General features: G+C 36.6%; 2 protein-coding genes across 3 annotated transcripts in view; one reads left to right on the top strand and one right to left on the bottom strand.

The window, feature by feature from the left end:
• The window catches only part of KIAA0825 (KIAA0825 ortholog), a 391792-nt gene extending 381980 nt beyond the window's left edge, over window positions 1-9812 (bottom strand). The window contains exon 1 of the mRNA XM_037032449.1: window positions 9640-9812. The gene's annotated coding sequence lies outside the window, so the exon portion shown is untranslated. The remainder of the gene's footprint in view (window positions 1-9639) is intronic.
• Window positions 9813-9821: 9 nt separating this feature from the next.
• Window positions 9822-24597, top strand: part of SLF1 (SMC5/6 complex localization factor 1) — a 65087-nt gene continuing 50311 nt past the window's right edge. For both annotated transcript variants that reach the window (XM_037032443.1, XM_037032444.1), the window contains exons 1-4: window positions 9822-9904; window positions 16510-16623; window positions 16789-16864; window positions 22005-22245. In XM_037032443.1, coding sequence (XP_036888338.1) covers window positions 16510-16623; window positions 16789-16864; window positions 22005-22245 — 431 coding nt within the window. In that variant the 5' untranslated portion in view covers window positions 9822-9904. The remainder of the gene's footprint in view (window positions 9905-16509; window positions 16624-16788; window positions 16865-22004; window positions 22246-24597) is intronic.

The raw sequence follows: 24597 nt of genomic DNA on the forward strand, positions 1-24597 counted from the left end.
CACGAAGACTCCGGTCTTAAACTGTTGCATTAGCTGTGTTCCTCCCACCCCCAAAAAATGGACTGTGAATTCAGCACAGCTGCTGAATGCTAGAAACCACCTCCCTCACACTTAGTGGTCAGAGTCAAGGAAGAGTTCTTCTCAGTAGATCTTTGAAAAAAATAATGAAAATGACAGAAAAAAAAAACCCTATCATATTAACCAGCTGGAAAACAGTAACTGTAAGTAAAGCAAACAAAAAGCCTCTTCTTAAAAATAGGCAGCATTTTCCTGGAAGCATGATATAAAAGAAAGCTCTAAAGTTGCATTCTTAAGACCTAACTTCTGGTTCAAGTCACATGTTTCAAGTTATCTGCACAGGTTAAATCACCTCTATAGTCCTCAATTCCTAATGTAAGATAAAGGAAGTTAGTTTAATCTTTTGCTTTAAAATTCAATTGTGACTTACAGTTATAAACATTTTATATCCAAATTCTGAAGCCACACATATCTGAAACAAAAATACAGGCTCACAGTCACCAAATGTGATGGGGTTGTGACCTGCCATTTGAAAAGTATTGAATTGACTGATCTCTACAATTTCTAATTATTAAAAACAACAGAAGGGAAAGAGGACCCAGACAAACAAAACTATAATATCTAGATCTTTTTAACCAAAGAGGTATCTTTGTTAAGGAAGAAAATGGAAATTCAAGTTAAGGCTATGGATATTAACATTACTCAGCTATTTAAGACTGCTGTATTTGGTTCTGGCCAAGATGGAGACATAGGTAGAAACATTTTGCTTCCTTGCACAACCAAAAAGAGGATAAAAACCAATTTAAAAACAATAAACAGCCAGAAGTGCCAGAAAATCAAATTGCACGGAACTCTGAAAAACAAGGAGTTAAAGAAACATTCATCCTGGTAGGATGAAACATTCAGACTGGTAGGAGGGGCAGGGACTGGAGACCAGCAGCCGAGTGGAGAGGAAGGGGGGCAAGGTTGTGGGCTGCTCAGACAAGGTGGGGCTGACTGAACAGGAAACTAAAGCCTCAAAACCTCTAACTGTAAAACACTGCATGGGTGCAATGGCTGGAGAAAATCCAAATCTCAAAGGGCAGTTCACTAGAAAGTGCGGCTAGAAAGAAGGGCATGGAATTGTTCCCTCTCTGACCCCTCCCCTGCATACAGTGCCACAATGCAGTAAAGAGGGTTGCCTTGCCTGGCTGAATACCTAAGGCCCCGCCCCTCACAACAGAACAGGTGTGCAGAGACAAAGAAACATGGCCCAAATAAAAAAAACAGATCAAAATTCCAGAAAAAGAGCTAAGCGATGAGGAGATAGCCAACTTATCTTATACAGAGTTCAAAACACTGGTAATGAGGATGCTCATAGAATTCATTGAGTTCAGTTACAAAAAGAAGGAAGAAAGGAAGGTTATACAAAATGAAATAAAGGAAAATGTATAGGAACCAACAGTGAAGGGAAGGAAACTGGGACATAAATCAATGATCTGGAACAAAAGGAAGAAATAAACATCCAACTGGAACAGAATGAAGAAACAAGAATTCAAAAAAAAAAAAACAAAGAGAGGCTTAGGAACCCCTGGGACAAGTTTAAGCGCTTCAACATCTGAATCATAGGGGTGCCAGAAGGAGAAGAATAAGAACAAGAAGTTGGAAACTTACTTGAACAAATAATGAAGGACAACTTCCCCAATCTGGTGAAGGAAATAGATGTTCAGGAAGACCAGAGAGTCCCAAGGGAATCTGACCCAAGGAGGAACACACCAAGGCACATCATAATTAAGTTACCCAAAATTAAAGATAAGGAAAGAATCTTAAAAGCAGCAAAAGGAAAGGAGAGTTACCTACAAGGAGTTCCCATAAGAATGTCAGCTGATTTCTCAAAAGAAACCTTGCAGGCAAGAATGGGCTGGAAAGAAGTATTCAAAGTCATGAAAGGCAAGGACCTACATCCAAGATTATTCTATCCAGCAAAGCTTTCATTTAGAATAGAAGGGCAGATAAAGTGCTTCCCAGATAAAGTCAAGTTAAAGGAGTTCATTATCACCAAACCCTTATTATATGAAATGTTAAAGGGACTTGTCTAATAATAGATCAAAAACTATGAACAATAAAATAACAACAGACTCATAAGTATCAACAATTGAACCTAAAAAAACAAAAACTAAGCAAACAACTAGAACAAGAAAAGAATCACAGAAATGGAGATCACATGGAGGATTATCATTGGGGAGGGGTGTGGGGAGGGGAAGAATTTGGGGAAGGTACAGGGAATAAGAAGCATAATTGGAAGGCATAAAAGAGACAAGGGAAGGTTAAGAATAGTATAAGAAACAGAGAAGCCAAAGAACTTATACGTACAACCCATGGACAAGAACTAAGGGGGCGGGGAATGCTGGGGGGCAGGGGATTGCATGGTGGAGAGGGAATAAAGGGGAGGAAAAAATGGGAAAACTATAATAGCATAATCAATAAAATGTACTTTAAAAAGATTGCTATATTTATTGGCTACCTGGATTTAGAAATTTAGACAGCAGTTTGTGTTTAACCCTGTAATATCAAAAAATCAGTTGCTTAGCTACTTTTGCATTTTTCAACTGTTACTTGGAAGAGATATTTTGATTCCTTTAATAGTTCTCTGGCTAACAAAACTGTATTGTAAAATATAAAAAGCTGTTAGTCTGAGAACATGTGCCTCAAATGATAAGGTTGACATCTGGGAGCAGGGATTGGACTTTTCTTGGGGGAAGTGGGGACAGGCCGTGAAATTCAAGAGTTGAAATTTAAACACACTTGTAAATTATAGTTTGTGACAACTGTTAATGATTGTTACTAATAGCTAACATTATATCAAGTACTGGGGTGACATGAGATGCTGCTAACAGAAGAATTTGCCTCAAAGATTCCCCATGGGCCTGGTTTAAGAAGCAGTTTGAGATACTACTGAGCCTTCTCTCCCGCCTTCCTTCTCCTAGTCCTTTAGATTGTTAGACCTGTGCTGAAGGCGCCGTCTTCCCGCTCTTGCTCCCTTCTTTATCCTTCACAGGCACTTTCCCCTTGCATATCTAAACCCCTCTTGGCATCTGATTCTTTGAGAATTTGAGCCAATATACAGTGCTTCCAAGTCCAGCCACCATATTAAACTTTATGCACCATTATTTCATTTAATCTCCACAAAAGCCCTGTGTAGACATTATTACTTTTCCCATTTTACAAATAAGGAAAGAACAGAAAAGTAACTTTCCCAGTGTCACACAACTAGTGACAGAGCTGGAATTTGAACTCAGTTCTATTTGACTTCAGAATTGGAGTCAACTTCTAATTCCTTTATTTTAAAGCAATTAGACTTTATTAAATAACAATAAAAAATAGAGACCAATCTCTAATGTGTAAATTATATAGATTCTATAGCAGCATTTAGAGTATTTCCTAAGCTGCCTCTCCTTGTTTACCTGTATTTTAACCAAAGTTTATGAGGATATAGCTTGAGCCTTGTTTCAAAAACCTGTCTCCAATAACCTATCAACAACGGACGCTGGGAGGCAGTATTCGTTTTCCACATTCTCGGGCTTCTTAATATATTTATAATTTTTGCCTTTGCCTCCAGGCAAATTTTATTTCTTCAGAGAAATAAAATTCCAAAACTTCCCTCAACCAGAGTCAACTGATGAGGTGAGGTCTGCAGAATCTTCACTTATAGTGAACAAACCCTGCTTCCCAGGGAAAAAAAGAGGATACAGCCTAGCAGCAGTCTGCATTCTGACTGGCAGAGACTAATGTTGAACAGCCTGGGAGTAACTCAATGGTATTCGAATGCTAGAAAGGGGGTGGGGTTTTATGGGGTGTTGTTTTGTTTTGTTTTGTTTTGCTATTTGTAGAGAAGGCATCACAGAAGGTCATGGAGCAGAAAGGAGGGTCAGAGCACAGGAAGGAGAGGCACATCCAAGTCTGACCGCACCATAGCAGTCCTAGAATTACTTCTGGGAGAGAAGAGCTTGTGGGTCCTCTACTCAGTTCACCCTGTGACTCTAGATGGGAAAACTGAGGCTCAGAGAGAAGCAAATGGTTGCTTAGAGTCACAGACATCAGGAAGGATCAGGAGCCAAGGAAGAGAAAGCAAGAAGGGGTGAGAAGACCTCAGAATTTGAGAGGCTCAGAATCCTACTGCCATCACAGCTGCGTCCCAGCACCAAGCCCCCACCCTCTCTATGTGCTTGTGGACCAGTCCCAATGTGAGACCCAGACACTCACATACAATGTGAGTCCCAGATATGGGGAGACAGATGTCCCCTCAGAGTTCCCTCCCACCTCCGGGCCAGCCTGAGCAGAGTTCACCAAAAAGAGAGGGGTGTCTCCCAGCAAGAAGATCTGGATGGGAGTGGGGGTCAGTGGGCAAGTGAAGGTCTGGGGCTGGAGTGGGAGCATGGGCAATTATTCATTTATTTGTATATTCTTATTTCTGTAACAAATGGGTATTATTTCCACAATAAAGAAATCAAATGGCAACCCACCCTCTACCTCATCCTGATAATTCACACAAATCATTGCTTATTGTGAAAAGTCTAATATCTTCAGCATGATCACACTGTTATCCAGAGCTTACTCTAAACTCAGCTTTTTTCTCTTTACTATTAGCCTACACATATGAAGTGAAGTAGTCACTATTTTCTTTTCTGTCACCTTTTCATACTTCAATGGAACACCCTTCCATCTTGTCCCCCTACCAAAATCCTTACCATCCTTTAAGGTCCAAACTCAGCACTACCTTCTTCATGATGTCTTTCCCTATCTGTCCTCCTAGAAGCAAATTTCTTGTCTGTTTTCCCATCACATTCTGTGTTCAATGATCACATGTAAACTGTCCCTCATAATACAATAACTATTTGTGTATATACCTTTCTTTCCTAGCAGGCTGTAAGTGAAAAGATTTGTCACCTTTGGCTAATTTATGAAGCATTTTTATATCCACCAGTCTTCTGTTATCCTTACAGGATTGGGGGAAAGAAAATAATATTGATTTAATGGCAACTGTGTGCCAGACAGTGTATTTGAGGCTTTCTGTATATCATTGTTTTCCATTTCACATGTAAAACATAAGCTCACAAGGTTCACTGACTTACTGGGGTCTTAAGCTAGCCAAAAGTATGGCTGAGTTGTTTTGTTTCGTTTAAATTTTGGTCTTGTTCTTTCCATTACAAAAACATAACTGTACATCTACCAATGTTGAAGAAACGAATACATACATCTAAAACTCCACTCATGGTTTTCTACCACACTAGAACAACTGTATTGAGTTAATACTTAAGAGTCAACTAAAGTCAGTGGACTTTAGAGCTAGAAGGGACCTTATAGACCATCTAATCCAAACTCTGCATGTTATAGATGAGAGATATGATCTTCGAAGAAATAAAATTTCCCATGTATACATATACTTGGTTAGCAGACAAGCCAGGATTAAAACCTAATTGGAGGCACATAGCAAAGTAGTTAAGATTAAGGTATTTGAAAAAACTGTGGTACATTTATACAATGGAATACTAAGCAGCAGAAAGAAGGAACTGCTACTTTTTACAACAGCATGGATGGAACTGGAGAGTATTATAAGTGAAATAAGCCAGGTGGCAAAAGACAAATACCATCAAAACAAACCAGTGAGAAAAATAGAACCAGAGGCATGGAACAAAATGACAGTGACCAGAGGGGAAGGGAGTAAGGGGATAATAGCAGAAAGAAAAGGTCTAGTCAAGGAACATGTATAAAGGACCCATGGTCATGGACAACACTGAAGGACTGACTGGGGGGCGGGGGTAGGGTGGGGGAGAGCAACGCTCTGCCTGGTTTCAGGAATTGTAACTAACCCCCATGGCTAAGGATGAGTGAGCACCTCCGGAATGCAAGCCACAGGAGACAAAACTTGTCTCTGATAGCAAACGCTGCCTCCCTTTTTCCCCCAAAGCATGGTCAAAAGTCCGTGATGGGTAAGTCTGCTCACAGCCAGGGGCAACCTAAGCCAGACTCAATTACTTGGGAGGCCTTCAAGGAAGGACTCGGAAGGGCTACAACAAAGAACGAGCAATAGACCCTTGCCCCCCGCCCCCCACCCCCCCACCCCTGCTATGTGATATATCCAGAGTCCCCACCTCCTCTGGGAGTAGCGCTTCCTAGCTCTAATCCACTTAAGCCTGAAAACCTGATGGGGAGGGAAGCAGCTCCTTGCCTTGCTAGAGGGATCTCCCGGGGGAAAAAATCTTGCATAAGAAAGCATAAGAAAGAATTTCTCAAAATCCTATGAAACCTGCTTTGATAAGAGTGCTTTCATTCATCTGTTAAGGGTCAGAGCAGGAAACTGCAAAGTTTCTGCAAACTCCCTTCCTGACAGACTCTGACTCAGACTAAGCCCTCAGATTTCTTTGAAACGTTATCTATCTACTGTTTGATCCTTGCCACACTGTATTTCTGCGTATTACAACCCAATAAAAGCCCCTGGAGGAAGGGGCTCCAGGCCTTTTTTTTCTTGGAGAAAGTGGCCACCTCTCCTCCCCAAGCAGATCATGTCTTGGTAGTGCTTACTTTCCATCCGTGGTGGACAGGGGGACTTGCGGGAAAAGTCACCCCCTCAGTCAAGGAACATGTATAAAGGACCCATGGACATGGACAACACGGAAGATTTGACTGGGGGGTGGGGGCAGGGTGGGAGAGAGCAATGGAGAAAAATTGGGACAATTAATTGAACAACAAAAAAAGACTTGGAAAAAAAGATTTTGGTCTTTGGAGTCAGCATTGGTTCAAATCACAGCTCTGATACTTCATGATTGTTTGTAACCTATAATAATTTACAAATCTCATCCCTGCTTCAGTTTTTTCATCTATAAAAGGTGGATAATAAAATTCTATAGCACTGTGAGGGTTAAATGTAACACCGCATAAAAGAAAGTAAGCAACAATAAATATTAGGTATTCTCTTATAGCCTGTCACACTGCCCAGCTTACTTTGTAGGGTACCACTATTGCCTTTTCTGGATAACTGTGAAGTGGACATACTATTTTGAAGTCAAAGTGATATAGCAATAAATAAGTATGCATTTATCTATGTGATAAGTCTCTTTTAAAAAAACAAATACACAAGTACTTCTCTGTAGATTTTTTTAATTGTTCATTCAGTAAGTGTTGATTAAGACCCTACTTACTTGGTAGGCAGAGCACCACATGGCAGGGTAAAAAACTGATATAACCTCAACCTTCGTAAGCACTGAAATGTGACTGAAAACAAAATATTGCTGAGATCTACCTATGGGATATGCAAAGCAAATATTTTTCATATAGTTAATTCAATATAATAAAATGCACATTAGAATCTGAGACTAGTTATATACATTATTTTTTACTTGTGTCTTTCAGTAAAACAGGATATCCTTTCCAATTGTTCTGTCATTTCCAGTATTTGTCATTTCAACTATATTTTAGTGAATTCTCTAACAATTAGGCTATTTCTATTTCTCTACATTAAGTAGAGCATTGGAATGGGCAGGTTTAATTAAACACATTCCCTTAAAACATATGATAATTACCATCTGTCTGAAGATTATATGAATAGGGGAGAATAGTTTTCCTAATAACCAGTAAATAGTAACAGTTCTTTACAGGACATTAAAAATTCAATTTTATGAATTTGTGCTCATTCACTCACTTTCTCTTTCTCCATACAGCCATACCATGCATAAGGGTATATGTATATAAATGTGTGTGAACAGTTGCCTATAGATATAACTGATATAGCTGGATTTGGGGTCACCAATATACTGATGGTCTCCAGATTTCTTATATTTGTTTGAGTTAGGATAATAAAACTGGCCAAGGATCAATGCAAAAAAGAAATTTAATTATTTATATATCATACTTTATGATAATTTCTACAATCCCTAATACATTCCTTCATCTTTAACACATTAACATAAGAAACTAATTCCTTACTTCCTTAACACAATAATGTGTCATATCTATCATCTATCCAATTTTATGTGACAGTGAAAATGATTCTGTTATGATTAATTATGAACATGGTAAAGAAGCCAAAGTGTGGAGTCAGGTAGATTGGGCTCAAATCTCAATTGTCATTTAATTGCATAATTTGTGGGAACATCTTCGATTATTAGTCACACATCTTTGGGTCTCAATATAAAATATTTGCAAAATAGGGATAATATGACTTTTCTTGTAGATGTATAGTAAGTTTAAATAACATAATGAATGTAAAGAGCCTAGCAGAAAATAGCTCTTTGTGGTTAGTATTAGTGGTTGGCTATATTAATTTGAAAGGAGGCATCACAAATCAAGAGTAATGATTAAAAGAAAGTCAGTGCCTACTTAAAAACTAGTTGCTATATAGCACGTGTAACCTCCCTTAAATTATTACAATTATTTCTATTGGAGAAATAAAGGAAAAACACAAGATTCTATAAAAACGGTGAAACTGAGATTAAAGGAGGTTATAAAAATTTGTTCAGTTATTAATCAACAAGATTAAACATGGTGCAATACTTTCAAAAAGTAAAAAGGCACTTGCTGATGCATCAGAGGCCTTGAATTGAACATACTTATTACATTGTTCTCTATGGTACAGTAATCCTTAGAACTTATTTTACAACGGATGTTTTGAAAAAAAAATCAATCAGCTGGCTTCTCTGAAAGAGAGATTATTTTCACTCCTCACCTTATGGTGGTGAGGAGTGAAAACTATTTACCTGAAGAAACAGCATCACTCAAAGAATGTCTCCAAGGTTTACATCACGTTTGTTTGGAATTTTTGTTTTTTAATCTTGGGCTGAATAAGCACCTTGCCTCATATTATCCCTTTGCTGGAAGCAATTTCTCTTCACAACTATTCTGCCTATCTGAGATCTCCAACCAAAATTCTCCTGAATCCTTTCTTATCTAGGAAGCTTGGGCAGTGAGCCAGCACTCCTTTCAAGAAGGTGCACCTACTTCCTGATCACTGGTGTTCCCAAAAGGTAAAGCCTGTATTTAAAGCGCATGCTTGAAATTTTGAGCGTGTTCTCTAACTCATTAGGTGACAGCAACCAGGAAAATAAAGACCTGTCTCACCCAATTCAAAACTGCAGCGGGAACGCTGAATTAATTCTAAATCAGGCACGACCCGCTCACCCAACTTCCAAAATGTTGGTACAAAGGTGTCCACGACTGCCTCCTTCTCAGGCACTACAACCCAAGGCAATGGAAACAGTACTCAGGAAAAAGGATGGTAAAGCAATTCTCGAAAATCGAGAATGACAAGCCCTGCCAACGGTAGAGTAAGAACACTCTGATAACTGGTAGAGAGACTAGGTACTAAGCCGAGTTGGGGTACCTCTGTCTTTGGCATTGCCTAGCAGGGACACCTGGGGACGGGAGGTCAATTCCTAACTTGTAGATAGATACTGCGAGTGAAAAAAAAAATGGTAAGCCGAGATCACAGGGCCTTTTCTAGCAGCACAGAGGGTTAAGCGCCTCAGGGATGGATGGGGACTCCCTGGTTCAACCCTCTGCCGCTCACTTCTAGGTCCAGGAAAATTGCTGTACGGTGTCCTGACCGGAAATAGCAAGCCCAGGAGGCAACTCATAAAAATCACTTACCGCTTCCCACCTCCTGCGCGGATCTAGCAAGAGGCTGGCCAGCCCACCAGAATCTAGCCTGGGGCCCTCTCAGACCGCCTGACGACGGCTGGAGAGCGTCACTGACAACCACCCGGAAGTAACACAACAGCTTCCGGGGCCATAAACGCGCGGCGGGAAATTATTTCCCAGAGCCCGGATTAGCGAAGCAGCGAGTGCTGCAGCGTCAGTCGTCTCCCCTGTCACCACCGCCACCCGAAGGGAGCGAGACACTCCGGCCTGGAAGGTAAAGGGCCTCAGCTCGGAAGACACCATGTACCCTGACTGTGGGGATGTTTACTGCGTGCCCCCAAAGTTTCTTCCACTCCTGCTGTGAGGCTGGGAAGGGGCTGGGGTGAGCAGCGGCGGCGTTGCCTCTTGCGCTTTCTGCAGCCGCTGTTCCATCTTTCTCGGGAGGAGGAGGCTCCAGCGCGTAGGTGGGCCGCAGTCCCAGACCCCGCCCCACTCCGCCCGCGCGGCGGAGGGGGTTGGCCACCGACCCCCTCTGTGCGGGGCTGGCCTGAGCCGCTTCCCCGCCTCCAGTTTGCGCTGCTCCTCAGCTCATTCCCCTGCAAGCCTGGAGCTAGGCCTGCGCGTCTATCGTTTCCATAGAACCGATTGGGACGCTTCTCCCTAGGTCCCAGATTCTTGGCTGCTTTCCATAATTTCGCGTCACTGCAGGTGGCTGGGATCCCCCAGGCCCACCTCCCTGTGACGAGGAAAAATCGTGTCATTCTTTTCTTCATAGTAGAATTTTTAAACGTATTCAAATTGTAGCGTAACTCTGCAGCTTACTCTAGGCCTTTAAACATAACACCCGTACACACACGTTCTCCTAAAAAGGTGGGGAGGGTTGTTTTCCTGGGGATTATAGTATTTTAGCTGTGTGAAGGCTTGAAACAAGACTTAAGGGTAATTCTGGGATTTCTTTCACTCACAAAGCCTCTGATTAAATACTGGCAAAAAGTTGGCCTTCCTCGGGTACTGCAAATCACAATTTCACGCAGAAATTAATGCTTGATTTTGGAAGCTCCAAGCCTGTTCGCTCGTTCTGTCCCTCTTTTTCTCTCTTTAAACAAATGACTATTCTATACCAACAAAAGGAAAAAAATTACCGTTGAGACTTAAGGAAAGTTAACAGAGTTTACAGTATACGTGTGACACACTGTACCTAGTGAACTTTTTCGTTTTTTATTATGTCACGCCTCAATTCCTAGAAGAGTCTTTTGATGTGCAAGATGTTCCCATTTTAGAAAAGTTGACTAACCTGTATTGCAGGTGTTCAGTATATAAATTGGTAGTTGTGGGGTGGATTTTTATAAGGGAATTAATTTGTCATGTCTAAGTTAACTCAGAATTCATTTAAATGAACTTGAATGTTCAGATACTTGATTGGGTAAATTTTAATTGTAAGGACAGCCTTCAGTAATGCAAATAAGCCCCTGTTATATCTGTTTTCGAAATCCACTTTATCTTTTGCGTTATCCACTTAAAGTTAGATTATGTGATTGAATATTTTCCTACTTCCCTAGAGCAAAAAACAAATCTTGTGAAAGACTCTTGGTCTGATGTGGGTACTTTTCATAACTGACATTGAAACTCTTAAGATTTCATAAGTATCCACCATTTCCTCTAATACCTAAAAACATTGCTTTTTAGAAAACCAATAGTATCACTATTAATTAGACTGTTTTCTTGATTATTCTAAGATAGTCTTCACTATTTTAAAATTTGTAAAGTAAAAACAGTTCCCTATAGACTCTGAATAATAAAACCTAAAGATGGTGAAGAACACTCTCCCTCAAAAATATATAAAATAGAATATTACATAACTCTTGTAATTGACTCTCCTTAAATATGCTAATAGGAAATATATGCCCCAGAATACACTAAGTACTATTTCTTCCCTTTAAGGACATCTTCCTGCTTAAAAGTAAAATATCCCTAAAACTTTTAGGTTCACATAATTTTTACTTTCTTCATATCAGAATTATTTGAAATAAAAATATATGATTTTTTAAAAGGTAGCAATTGTTATTATTAAATAACAGTTTAAAAAATATTTTTGATGAAGATGAAAATCCCACATGCATTAATCTAGTGATTAATTAATGCCAAATCCATTTTGAGAGGAAACTAATGAAAACTTTCTTTTTTATAAGGAAGAAAAGGTCCCTCTTTCAATGGTTGCTAGAAATGCTTTGAACAAAGCATTTAGACATTAGTGTTATTCTCTGAAATTAATTTATAGTTGTTTAATATTTTTAGTGATATTGCTGATCTAAATGTCTCCCCACCCTCATAGTAGATTCCATTCTGTGCAATTTATTTTTCTCTTACACTAGCTGAGAATAGATTGCATTGTAAAATTATATTGTGGTTAAAAGTATTAGACAAAATTCTGATACTTAATTCAGAATGGTACTGCAGAAAAGGCATATAGTTTTTGCACCATTTTAGATTTTTGAATCTTGGTTTCACCATTTACTAGTTGTGTAGTCTTCAGCTAGTTTCTTAATATCTCAGATTCTCCAGTATCCTTAACTTGTGTATGTTAAGGGTAAACAACACTTAAATTGTTGAGAAGGAAATGAACTAAATATATGAAGTGTATAGACTGCAGGAGATCCTCAGTTGAAATCCGACCTGTTCAGCTTTAGACCTTTTGCCTCTACTAAGTAATACAAAGTCCCTAGGATACTGATGCAGGTGTGACTGTCATCCCCATGGCTAACCAATACTTACTGTCCATTCATTCTTTTTTCCTTGAACATTATACCTCCTTAGGGATAAAAGGCCCCTTTATCACTAAAGCTGGCAACTCCAATCTATCATGTTCTTTGTACAGTACTGGATTTAATGGATATCTCCATAAATCCTCTTAGTTTATCATTTCTTCCTCACTATAGTCACTTGGCTGCTGCTTCTCCACTTCCACTTCTCCACTTCATGTACTCCCAAATTTACTGTCTAAGAGAATGATCATGACTGCTTCTTTTCCAAATAATGTCACTGAAGTAAAAACATCCTCCATGTCTTTCCACTGCAGACCTCAATAAATTAATTACTTTATATTTGTACACACACAGGATCATTCCATATCTTCGAAGGATGGAGAAGTAAACAGACTCTACATCTCTTTTTTAAAATATTTTATTTATTTATTTTTAGAGAGAGGGGAAGGGAAGGAGAAAGAGTGTGAGATAAACATCAATGTGCGGTTGCCTCTCATGTGTCCCCGACTGGGAACCTGGCCTGCAACCCAGGCATGTGCCCTGACTGGGAATCTAACCAGTGACCTTTTGCTTCACAGGCCCATGCTCAATCCACTGAGCTACACTATCCAGGGCCAGACTACATCTCTTAAAAAAAAAAAAATCCAAAGGCCAACTGAATGAAATTAAGACAAAGTCCTAATTCAACTCGTCAGCTCAGAGAGTACAGAATTCCTAAACTCCACTTGATGTTATAGCATTCAGAGCAAATAGTATTTAACTCACACAGTATGAGTACTGTGATTAATGCCTACTTTTGCAGTATTAGTTAAAACAGAAATCCAACACTTTAACTGACTTTTTAAAATTTTAGCGCATATTTATTTTCCCAGTTAAATTCCTTAGGTACCACGAATCATGAAAATCTTTCAAACTTGAATTCAGAGCAGCAGTATTGGTTGTGTTCAAGGCATGGTGTATTCTTTCCAGGAGAGGTTATTAAAGGTATTTTCATTAGGTTTAAAATAAAAAAAGAAGTAGGTTCAAAATTAAAATAGTTCACTTGAATAACGAACATTAAGAAACCACTGGTTTGCCCTAAAACTGTAGAGCCTTAAAACTGAAGGAAAAATGATCACAATATAATTTTATATAAAAACTAAGATAGAGAACTATATGATATTTAAATCTTGTAATATAGATATATTCATAAACATGCATAAAACCTTCAATACAAATTCTTTTCCCCATCCCCATATATTAACAGTAGTGTTACAGGGTGAAGGGATTAAAGATGATTTCAATCATTATACTTTGTAGTATTTTTCAAATTTTCTGTATTAAGCATGTGTTAATTTACACGAAGACAAATCAGTAAAACTTTGAAGAAAAGTTTTAGTTCTTAAATGCAAATATAAACTGTATAAACTTATTCATAAAGTTTAAGAGATTTATGAACTTTTATAAATCCCTTAGTTATCTTAGTTAATAGCATACAACTTATAAATACATTATATTCTCCAAGTTGTATAATACCCAGTGACTGGTCATAAAAAAATTTTAATGCGCAGTAGGAAAAGTTTCCTTATTTTCCTACCACAGGCCTCTATTAAAACATCTCTTTAGCCCCTCTTTTTCTTGTAGCATTTTCCTCTTTAACCCAACTGTTACACCCTGCACTTCGAATTCTGCCTCTTGTATTCATAATCTGTATTCCCGCCCCTACTTTTCTCTGACTTTTCTTTTCAGCATATTATAGCTATGTGTCATAAAGAATTCATAAGACCCAAAAAGCAAGTGCATAATGTTCTTAATTATGATGAACGCTATAGATTTATTTGCATTTCCAACTGGCACTAACTGCAATGGAATTTCAGGCATCAGGGATAGGCCCATGTGGGAGATATTTTGGGAAAGTCCACACCACAGAGACAGTTGCTTGCTCTGTATAAATGCCAGCTCTGTTCACAATCATTATCTCCTTAGTTGTGTGTATTATATGGTTCAAGGTAAGTGACTATATTTTTTTAAATTGCTACAGTATTTTTAAAAATTACTATAAAAGTATTTTCTTGTAATTAAAAATCCGGTATATAATTTTTAATTTTTTCATAGTAAAGATAACACTTAACTACTAAGTAAATGCTCTTTTTTTTTACACCCCTCTCCTTTGTTGTGTTAAGATAGTATCTTCTGTGTGAACGCTTGAAGGACCACTTCTTACAAATTCCAAAAAAATACATAATTTCCCTAGAAATACCACTAGTATAATTACATTGCAGTGTATTTATTTTCTTTCTTGTGTTGGAAGACTTCTAGAAGTTACCTCTTAATTTTCCATATCCTAGAACATATGACCTGTACAAAACTTTACCCTACTTTTAAGGACTTGGGTCATTAATAGGTATTACACCAGTTGTATGTAGTGTTCTGTTTGGGTTCATTGACATATTAGGCTACTTTTATTGTTTTCTTAATCCTGCAGAGTCAGAAAGAACCATTAAACCACTAATTTTATAAAAAAACCCAAATCTGTCCATATATTTATATATGGCTATTTTTTATATGTAGATATCAATTTTCCTATGGAACTGTATGAGTTAGATCTGTGATCTAGGCTATTAGTTCATCATATAATGTGATATTAAGAAACATTGCTAAATGTATTATAAATGCTGTGGCTTCAAGTAGATCATTTTATTATAGGAAGCTATTATATTGGGTTATTGGAATTCGATCTTTAATCTTTGCTGCTTATTGTATGCTATCACTGGGATTCAAAAATCTGTGAAAGTTAAGCAGAAAGCCCCATTTTTTTTTACAAACTTGTGAATAAATGTGCGTTCTGATTATTTTCAATATTCATATTTTAATGAGTATGGATGGATTATATTTTGATATTCATAGTGTTTGAATCAGGATGCCCTGTTATTTCAAGTATATTTCTTCCCCTTCCTCTTTTCTTGTTTCACTTCAGTTTCATGTTTGTTTTTCAAAGGAAAAAATTCCTTTACAAAGCCTTGCCGGTTTCTACTGTTAAGCACAATTGTTCCTGTTTTTATTGTATTATGGACTCTTTGACATAAAATGTTGTTAAATATATAAAGTAGGCATGTTTATTTCATTATAAATACTATAAGATTTAAGATGAAAACCCAAAGTCTAAATCAATCATTTTTGCATCAAACCAAAAAATATTTTAAAATGTCACCTTGTTAATGATAAACATTCAAATTATAAAATAGGTATTAATTTTATCTAGAAGAGGAACATACTATGATTGTTTTTCTTATAAGTCTATAGAAAATATACTTAATACCCAGGAGGCAGAGCAATAAAGCTCAAAGGATAACCTTTAAATAAAACTTGAGTAGCATTACAGTGATTTTGTTATTGCTTTCTATATATTCTGATTATTACTAGTTTCTCTGTTACCAGATTTTAAATTTAGGCAAGATTTTAGGTTTTTAAACCTATCCAAACTTCTCTTCCTTAACATTACTTGAAATAGCTTCCTAAACAGGTTATGAAACTCTTGAATATATAAATAAAATGCATGTAGTAGGTGAATTATATATGGTTAAAACACTCATATTCCTCTGATAAAGGTGACTTTCAACAACTCTAAAAACTGTTGTCAGTATCTATGAGTTATGTATATATGTTCTTTGGCTAATCCCTCACCTTCTTTTGTCTAGTCTCCCCACTAAAAAACCCCCAAAACAGTAGTTTTAAAATGAAGCTAATATTATGCTGATATTTATATAATATATAGCTAATGTATAATATAATTAGAAGAATTATATTAATCAGTGTATCTTAGTGGGAAGTAATGTAGTAAGGCAAACTTTCCATGTTTAAATTAGGAAAAAAATCTCATTCTATTTAAGGTCACATTTTGAGAAGACAGATTTTAAAACTGATTTCTGTTTACATAGGCAGTTTTTAATTTGGTATTTATAGCTTGGTTTAGTTCATCATATATTTAATCTAATGGTTTTAAAGCTTGATTTAATTCATTATATATTTAATCTCATGGTTTTAGTTTTATTTTTAGCATTCCTAAATAAGAAAAATAATAATTTTAACCCACTAAATATCTCTAATATGTTATCTTGTTTATGTGTATATATGTTAGATGGAAGATGGTGCCCCAAAGCATGTCATTCAGATGACAGGATTTAAGATGGAAGAAAAGGAAGCTCTAGGCAAATTGCTTTTAAAACTAGATTGCACTTTTATTAAGAGTGAGGTGAGTACAGAAACTTTCTTACCAAATATTGATGTAGAAAAATAACATTAAAATACTTGCCTAAAAGTGATAAGATGTCCCCTTAATATTTTAGGAAAAAGAAGAATGTGTCATAAAGGAAATTTTACCTTTCTAACATTTTTTCATGTGGATTTGTCCTTCCAGAAATACAAAAATTGTACACATCTTATAGCTGAACGCCTATGTAAGAGTGAAAAATTTTTAGCAGCTTGTGCAGCAGGTAGGTTTAACTGCCTTCCTTCCATCATAAAATGTAAAAACATCTTTATGATAAAGAAAAAGCACCATAGCCCCCTAGAAAGAGGTATGTTTATGTTCTGACATTTATCTGAAAATATCTATATTTGACGTTCTCTTTTTCTCTATTTTTCTGAGTCAAACTTTGTAACACATGAGAAATGCATTAAATAGGCAGAAATATTTCTTTCACCAAATATTTTTATGTAAGAAAAAATATTTTAATGAAAAGATTTGGGTTGACTTCCAGGCAAGATGGAGGCATAGGTAGATACATTGCCTCCTCCCACAACCAAAAGAAGGTCAACAACCAATTTAAAAACGAAAAAATAACCAGAATTGCCAGAAAATCAAACTGTATGGAAGTCCAACAACCAAGGAGTTAAAGAAGAAATATTCATCCAGACTGATAGGAGGGGCAGAGAAGATGCACAGCAAGGCGGTGGCTGGAGGACTGGGCAGGAGAGGCTGGCAGACTTGGCGAAGTGGCAGCTGGCAGAGCAGGTGGTCCCGCATTTGTGTGGGGGTAAACCAGGAGGAACAACTGTGGAGTGTGACATACTGTGCAACCCAGAGTTCCAGCGCAGGGAAATAAAACCTCAAAACCTCTGACTACAAAAACCTATGGGGGTTGTAGTGGCAGGAGAAGCTCCCAGCCTCACAGGAGAGTTTGTTGGAGAGACCCCCAGGGTCCTAGAACATACACAAACCTACTACCCACACACCCAGGAATCAGCACCAGAAGGGCCCAATTTGCTTGTGAGTAGAGGGGGAAGTGAGTGAAAGCCAGCTGGGAGCTGAGCAAGTGACATTGTTTCTTCTCAGACCCTTTCTACACATATAGCATCACAAAACAGCAATGTGGTTTGCCCTGCTTTGGTGAATACCTGAGGCTTCACCCCATAATATATAACAGACATGTAGAGACAAATATATACATATATACATATATATATATACACACATATATATATGTATGGAGCTTAGATCTGTTCTTTAATTTTGGATATACATATACATATATATATATAAAGAACAGATCTAAGCTCCAAAAATAGAACTAAGTGATGAAGAGATAGCCAACCTATCAGATGCACAATTCAAAACACTTGTGATCAGGATGCTCACAGAAATGGTTGAGTATGGTCGTAAAATAGAGGAAGAAGTGAAGGCTATGCAAAGTGAAAGGAAGAGAAATGTACAGGGAACCAATAGTGACAGGAACGAGACTGGGACTCAACGATTTGGAGCAGAAGGAAGAAGTCAACATTCAACCAGAACAGAATGAAGAAACAAGAATGCAAAAACATGAGAGTCTTAGGAACCTCTGGGACAACTTTAAATGTCCCAACATCCTAATCATAGGGGTGCCAGAAGGAGAAGAGGAACAGCAAGAAATTGAAAATTTACTTGAAAAAATAATGGAGAACTTCCCCAGTCTGTCAAAGGAAATAGACTTCCAGGAAGTTCAGGAAGCTCTGAGATTCCCAAAGAAGTTGAATCCAAGGAAGCATACACCAAGGCACATCATAATTACATTACCCAGGATGAAAGAGAAGGAGAGAATCTTAAAAGCAGCTAAAGAAAAGGAGACGGTTACCTACCAAAGAGTTCCCATAAGGCTATCAGCTGATTTCTCAGAAGAAATCTTGCAGGCAAGAAGGGGCTGGAAAGAAGTATTCAAAGTCATGAAAGGCAAGGATTATTGCCTACATCCAAGATTACTCTATCCAACAAAGCTGTCATTTAGAATGGAAGGGCAGATAAAGTGCTTCCCAGATGAGGTCAAATTAAAGGAGTTCGTCATCACCTAACCCTTATTACATGGAATGTTAAAGGGACTTGTCTAAGAAAAAGAAGATCAAAAATATGAACAATAACATGACAACAAACTCACAACTATCAACAACTGAACTGTAAACAAAAACTAAGCAAACAACTAGAACAGGAACAGAACCACAGAAATGGAGATCACATGCAGGGTTATCAGTGGGGAGGGGGAGAGTAGAGGAAAAGTTCAGGATATGAGAAACATAAATCATTAGTACAAAATAGACAGGGGGAGGTTAAGAATAACATAGGAAATGGAGAAGCCAAAGAACTTACATGTATGACCCATGGACATGACCTAAGGTGGGGCAATGCAGGTGGAAGAGGGGATGCAGCATAGAAGGCAGTAAAGGAGAGGGAAAAAAATGGGATAAGTGCAATAGTATAATCAATAAAATATTTTAAAAAAACATTTGGCACGAAATGCAAAAAAAAAGCTGTTGTATCTTCTGTTGTTAGTCAAGTTTCTTTTCTTTAATCATTAGAATTAATGTGTTTACTCTTCTGCTACGTACCCTCTCATCTATGCTATAAATGGTGATCATGCTACTTTATTTTTTTAAGATTTTAAATTCTGTTCTCTCTTTGACACCATTAATGTTCCTTTTATAGTTTACTATGATTGATGTTGTGTCTTAGTAGTCTGCTGGGTTGCAAAAAAATAAAAATGTATTTAACTCAGGTGAATTTACCATTTTTTAGAGTAACTTACCAGAAAAATACTTGGATTCATTATTAAGCCCACAAATGAAAACATACATTTTCCCTTCTGTTTAAAAAGATCGGCCCTGGCTGGCGTAGCTCAGTGGATTGAGCGCGGGCCTGCGAACCAGATGATCGTGGTTCGATTCCCAGTCAGGGCACATGCCTGGGTTGCAGGCCGGTTCCTTGCAGGCTAACTACCAGCAGGGGACGCACAAAAGGCAACCATACATTGATGTTTCTCTCCCTCTCTCCTTCCCCTCTGAAGATAAATAAATAAATAAAATCTTTAAAATAAATAAATAAATAAATAAAAAGATCAATCATTCCCAGATGAAGAAACTATAGAATGTCTGTAAATACCCTTAAAAACTCTCTCCCTTATGAATTTGTTTTACAAAGTATAACGATGCTGTCAACATTATTGGAAAAGCTTTTAGCATGAGGGAGAATATAAATCTAACCCAAAATAGGGATTAAGAAGTAATCATAATTTAAATAATACTGCATTTTATTGTATTAAACCTTTATATTTTATTTGGTAACAATTAGAATTATAATTATGGGAAAGATTTCATACAATGTTCAGTGATATTGTAGGTCTCAATATCAAAAAATTAAGGAAAACAGAACATAGTTCAAAAGTAGTGGTTTAGTAGTTTAAGAGTCCCATATTGAATAAGGTTAACTTTTTCAATTATAGTTGATATACAATATTATATTATTTTCAGGTATAAACTGCAGTGATTAGATATTTATATACCTGATAAAGTGATCCTAACAAACCTAGTACCTGTCTGGCACCATGCATAGTTTTTACAGTATTTTTTACTATATTTCCTTGTTGTACTTTATGAAGGCCTGTCCCCAAAACATGGAATTATCTTCTGGAGGACAATCCCCTTATAGTACTGGCTTCCCCACTAGGTGAGTGTTGAGGAACCCATCTGTATCACTGTACCACCTGGCATTGTGAGAAGCTGCATTTGGATTCAGTGAATTTTTTTTTAAGATTCTTTCAGTGCATTTGCCCATTTCATGATGGGTAATTTACAAGTGCACCTGCTCATACCAGGATGAGTGTTCAGCAGGTTTTCATCAAAAACATCATGAACTCCCATGCTCCACCCTCCCTAGTCATCCAGTCTCTTTCCTAGCAACTTTTTTTTTTGTTTCCCCTAATGAAAAAAGTCAAAGGGAAACATTTTGCAAATGTGGAAAAAGTGAAACAAGCAACAGAAGCACTGAAGGGCATCAAAATTGACAAATTCAAAATCTTTTGAGCAGTTGAAAAAAATGTCTTGATAGATATATTGCATCAAATGGAGAGTGCTTTCAAGGTGACAAGTTTAAACATGTAAGAATTAATACAGAATTTTAAATAAATAAATACAGGGGTTTTTGGGTCCCCTCCTCATAAATTCCCTTGACTGTTTTTATAACTGTCAATTTGTACATCTCAGTCTCTCTCACTTTTTTGGCCTATCCCTCCAAACCCCTTCTGATTTGAGAACCATCAGTTTTTCTATTATCAGTGAATTTGTTTATTTTCTTTTTTAGGTTGTTGCACATTTAAGTAAAAGCATATGGTATTTGTCTTTCCTCAACTTCTTTCACTTAGCAAAATATACTCTAGGTCCATTCATATTATTTTAAATGACAAGATTCATTCTGTTTTATGGCTAATATTCCATTGTGTGTCAAGCTATATGAATTCTTTATTTTAGATATTTTGAATATTAACCCCTTCTTAGGTATATCATCTGCAAATATCTTCTCCCATTTAGCAAGTTACCTTTTTGTTTTGTTGATGGTTTTCTTTGTTGTGCAAAATCTTTTTAGTTTGATATAGTCCCATTTGTTTATTTTTGTTTTGTTGTTTTTGCCCTAGGAGACCAAACAAATATTGCTAAGACAAATGTCAGAGTTTATTGCCTATGTTTTCTTCTTGGAGTTTTTTGGTTTCAGGTCTTATATTTAAGTCTTTAATGCATTTTGAGTTTATTTTTGCATATGGTGTAAAAACGTGGCCTAAGTTCAGTTTTTAAAATGTATCCAGTTTTCCCAACACCATTTATTGATGACACTCGCGCTTTACCCTAATGTATATTCTTGCCTCCTGTATCATAGATTAATTGACCCTATAAGCATGATTTCTTTTTGGGCTTTCTTTTCTGTACCATTGATCTATGTGTTTGTTTTTATTCTAGTGCCAGGTGTTTTGATTGCTATGGCCTTGTAGTATCAATATCAATATCAAATAGTGTGATACCTCCAACTTTGTTCTTTTTCAAGATTGCTTTGGCTATTTGGGACCTTTTGTAGTTCCATATAAATTTTAGAATTGTTTGTTTTATTTCTGTGAAAAGTGCTGTTGGAATTTTGATAGTGATTGCATTGAATCTGTAGATTGCTGTGGGTAGTGTGGATATTTTAATGATGATAACTCTTTTTGTTCATAAATATGGTATATGTTTGTACTTACTGTGTTTTAAGTTTTGAGAAAGTGTAAATCTTATTTGATATTTGGTCTTTACTGTTTACCACTTATGAGAACTAAAATTATTTTTGACAGTATATTTGCTTTTCAGGAAAGTGGGTACTAACTAAGGACTACATAATTCATAGTGCCAAAAGTGGCAGATGGCTTGATGAAACAACTTATGAATGGGGATATAAAATTGAAAAAGATTCCCATTATTCACCTCAAATGCAATCTGCACCCAAAAGATGGCGTGAAGAACTGAAACGCACTGGTGCTCCAGGAGCCTTTCACAGATGGAAAGTGGTCCTCCTCGTTAGATCTGATAAACGAAGTGATTCTCTCGTAAGGTAAGATAAGACCTTATAAAGGCTAAGGCAATTCTGAGAAAACAATTTTAATTTGCTTGGATACCTTTTAGTATTCCTTTGCAATTATTAGCTTAGTTCAAATGAGCCACAGTGGTTTAATCTTTGATTTCTTAGTTAACCCATTCGTTCTACACATTTAAGTATATGTGTCTAATGAAACAAAATGTATTTTCTAATATTGCTTTAAATTCGTTTTGTGTTCTTTATTTTACTTTTCATGCTTTTTTTTTCCCTTTTGGCCAGTTAAGGCATATTTTTTTTTAAAATTTTGATAGCACTTGCAGATTTTTGCAAGCAAAATATTACTTTTATCACATCTTTTCACTGTGTTTATATAGTGTACTGTTCAACAGTAGGGCTCATACTGTTAACATCATAATTTCATTTCTTTTATACTTTATATCATATTTCAAGAAGTGTTTTTATTGGGTAAATTAATTCTAAGATTGCCATGACTTTGGGGAAGGGAGGATGCAAAGACTTTTTTGTCACTAGCTGAAGTGTAATTTATAGACAATAATGTGCATGCATTTTAAGTGTCCATGTTGATGAGTTCAAACAAATTTATATACCTTTGTTAATCCCCATTACAATCAAGGTCTGTAACATTCACATTATCCTACAACTTTTGTTCTGCATCACCAGTACCTGACAGCCACTGATATTTTTTGTCATTGTAGATCAGATTTGTTATTTTTCTTTAGAGGTTCATATAAATGTGATTATATTGTATAGTACTCCTTTGATTTTGAGATACATCAAAATCATGAAGCAGCACTTTATTTTTTTGTTGCTGAGTACTAGTCTACTCTATGGATATATCACAATCAATTTATTCAACTGCTGATGGGCATTTATGGGATTTTTGCCTTTTTTTTAATATACTCACCCGAGGACATGCCCATTGATATTAGAGAGATGGGACAGGAGGGAGGGAGAGAGGGAGAAAGACATGAATGTGAGAGAGAAACATCAGTCAGTTGCCTCTCGAACACACCCTGCCTGGGGACCGAATCTGCAACCCAAGCATGTACCCTGACCAAGAATCAAAGGTAGCCTTTGGTTTACAGGACAACGCTCCCACCAATTGAGCCACACCAGCCTGTGCTGTTTGTTTTTTCTAATGTGAATAAAGTTGCTATGAATATTTCATTGCAAGTTTGCATGGAGATAAGTGTTCAAGAATGAAATTGCTGGCTCAAGTGGCTGTTGAATGCTTAACATTTTATGAATATACCAAACTATTTTCCAAAGTAGTTGTACTGTTTTACAAATCTACTAGCAGTGTATGAGAGTTTCAGTTGCTCTGCAGTTATAGTTGGCCCTATTGTTGAAAATCATTTTACCATATTGTGTGGTCTGTTTCTGGCCTTCTCATTTAGCTCCATTGGTATCTGTGTTGACCTATACCAACAAACACACTGTTTAATTACTGTAGCTTTAAATCGTCAGTCTTGAAATCAGGTAGTATGAATCCTCCAGTCTTTGTCTTTTTCAAATTTGTTTTAGTGATTCTTGATCCTTTATATTTCCATATACATTTTAGAGTCAGCTTGCCAATTTCTACAGTGACACAAGCTGGAATTTTCATTGGAATTGTATTGATGTCAGATTGGGGAGAATTGAGATCTTAACAGTATTGAGTCATCCTGTCAAATTGTATATCCATCCAAGTCTTTTTAAATTTTTTAAATTTTTTAAATTTTAATTATTTTTAGTTCCTGTCATTAAAGTTTTATAGTTTTCATTGCATAAATTTTGCACATATGTTAAATTTAATCCTAGGTACTCAGTGTTCTGGAATGCTATTATAAATGGATTGCTCTGGAAGTTTTATCTACATCTATTGAAATAAGTGGCTTTTCTCCTTTATTCTGTTAATATGCCAAATTATTCTTTCAATTATTAAGTGTTAAACCAAATTTTTATTTCTGAAATATACTTTATTATAGTTTCTTATTCATTTTTAATAGTATGTATTGTATTTGCAAATATTTTATGAAGAATTTTTGTAATTTCAACCTGAAAAATGACATCTGTGACAAAATCTAACTTGATATCATGGGGTTTTTTTTTCCCTCCATAAGGGAAGAAGACATGAATACTTACTGCAACTACTTCTACAGGTATTAGGCAGTGCAATAAGGCAAAGAAACTAAATAAGAGCATAGAGTTGGAAAAAAAACTAAATAATTGTTTTTATTTTAAAAACCATGGTCATACACTAAATAATTTACCAGAAAAAAGTGTTATTGTACTAACTAGTGAATTTAGCAACATCACAGAATATATATAAAAATTGTTTTTATACTCTAGTAATGAACAATTGGA

This window comes from Sturnira hondurensis, unplaced genomic scaffold (genome assembly GCF_014824575.4).
Source record: "Sturnira hondurensis isolate 20B ecotype Veracruz unplaced genomic scaffold, ASM1482457v3 Scaffold0021354, whole genome shotgun sequence".
NCBI lineage: Eukaryota > Metazoa > Chordata > Mammalia > Chiroptera > Phyllostomidae > Sturnira > Sturnira hondurensis.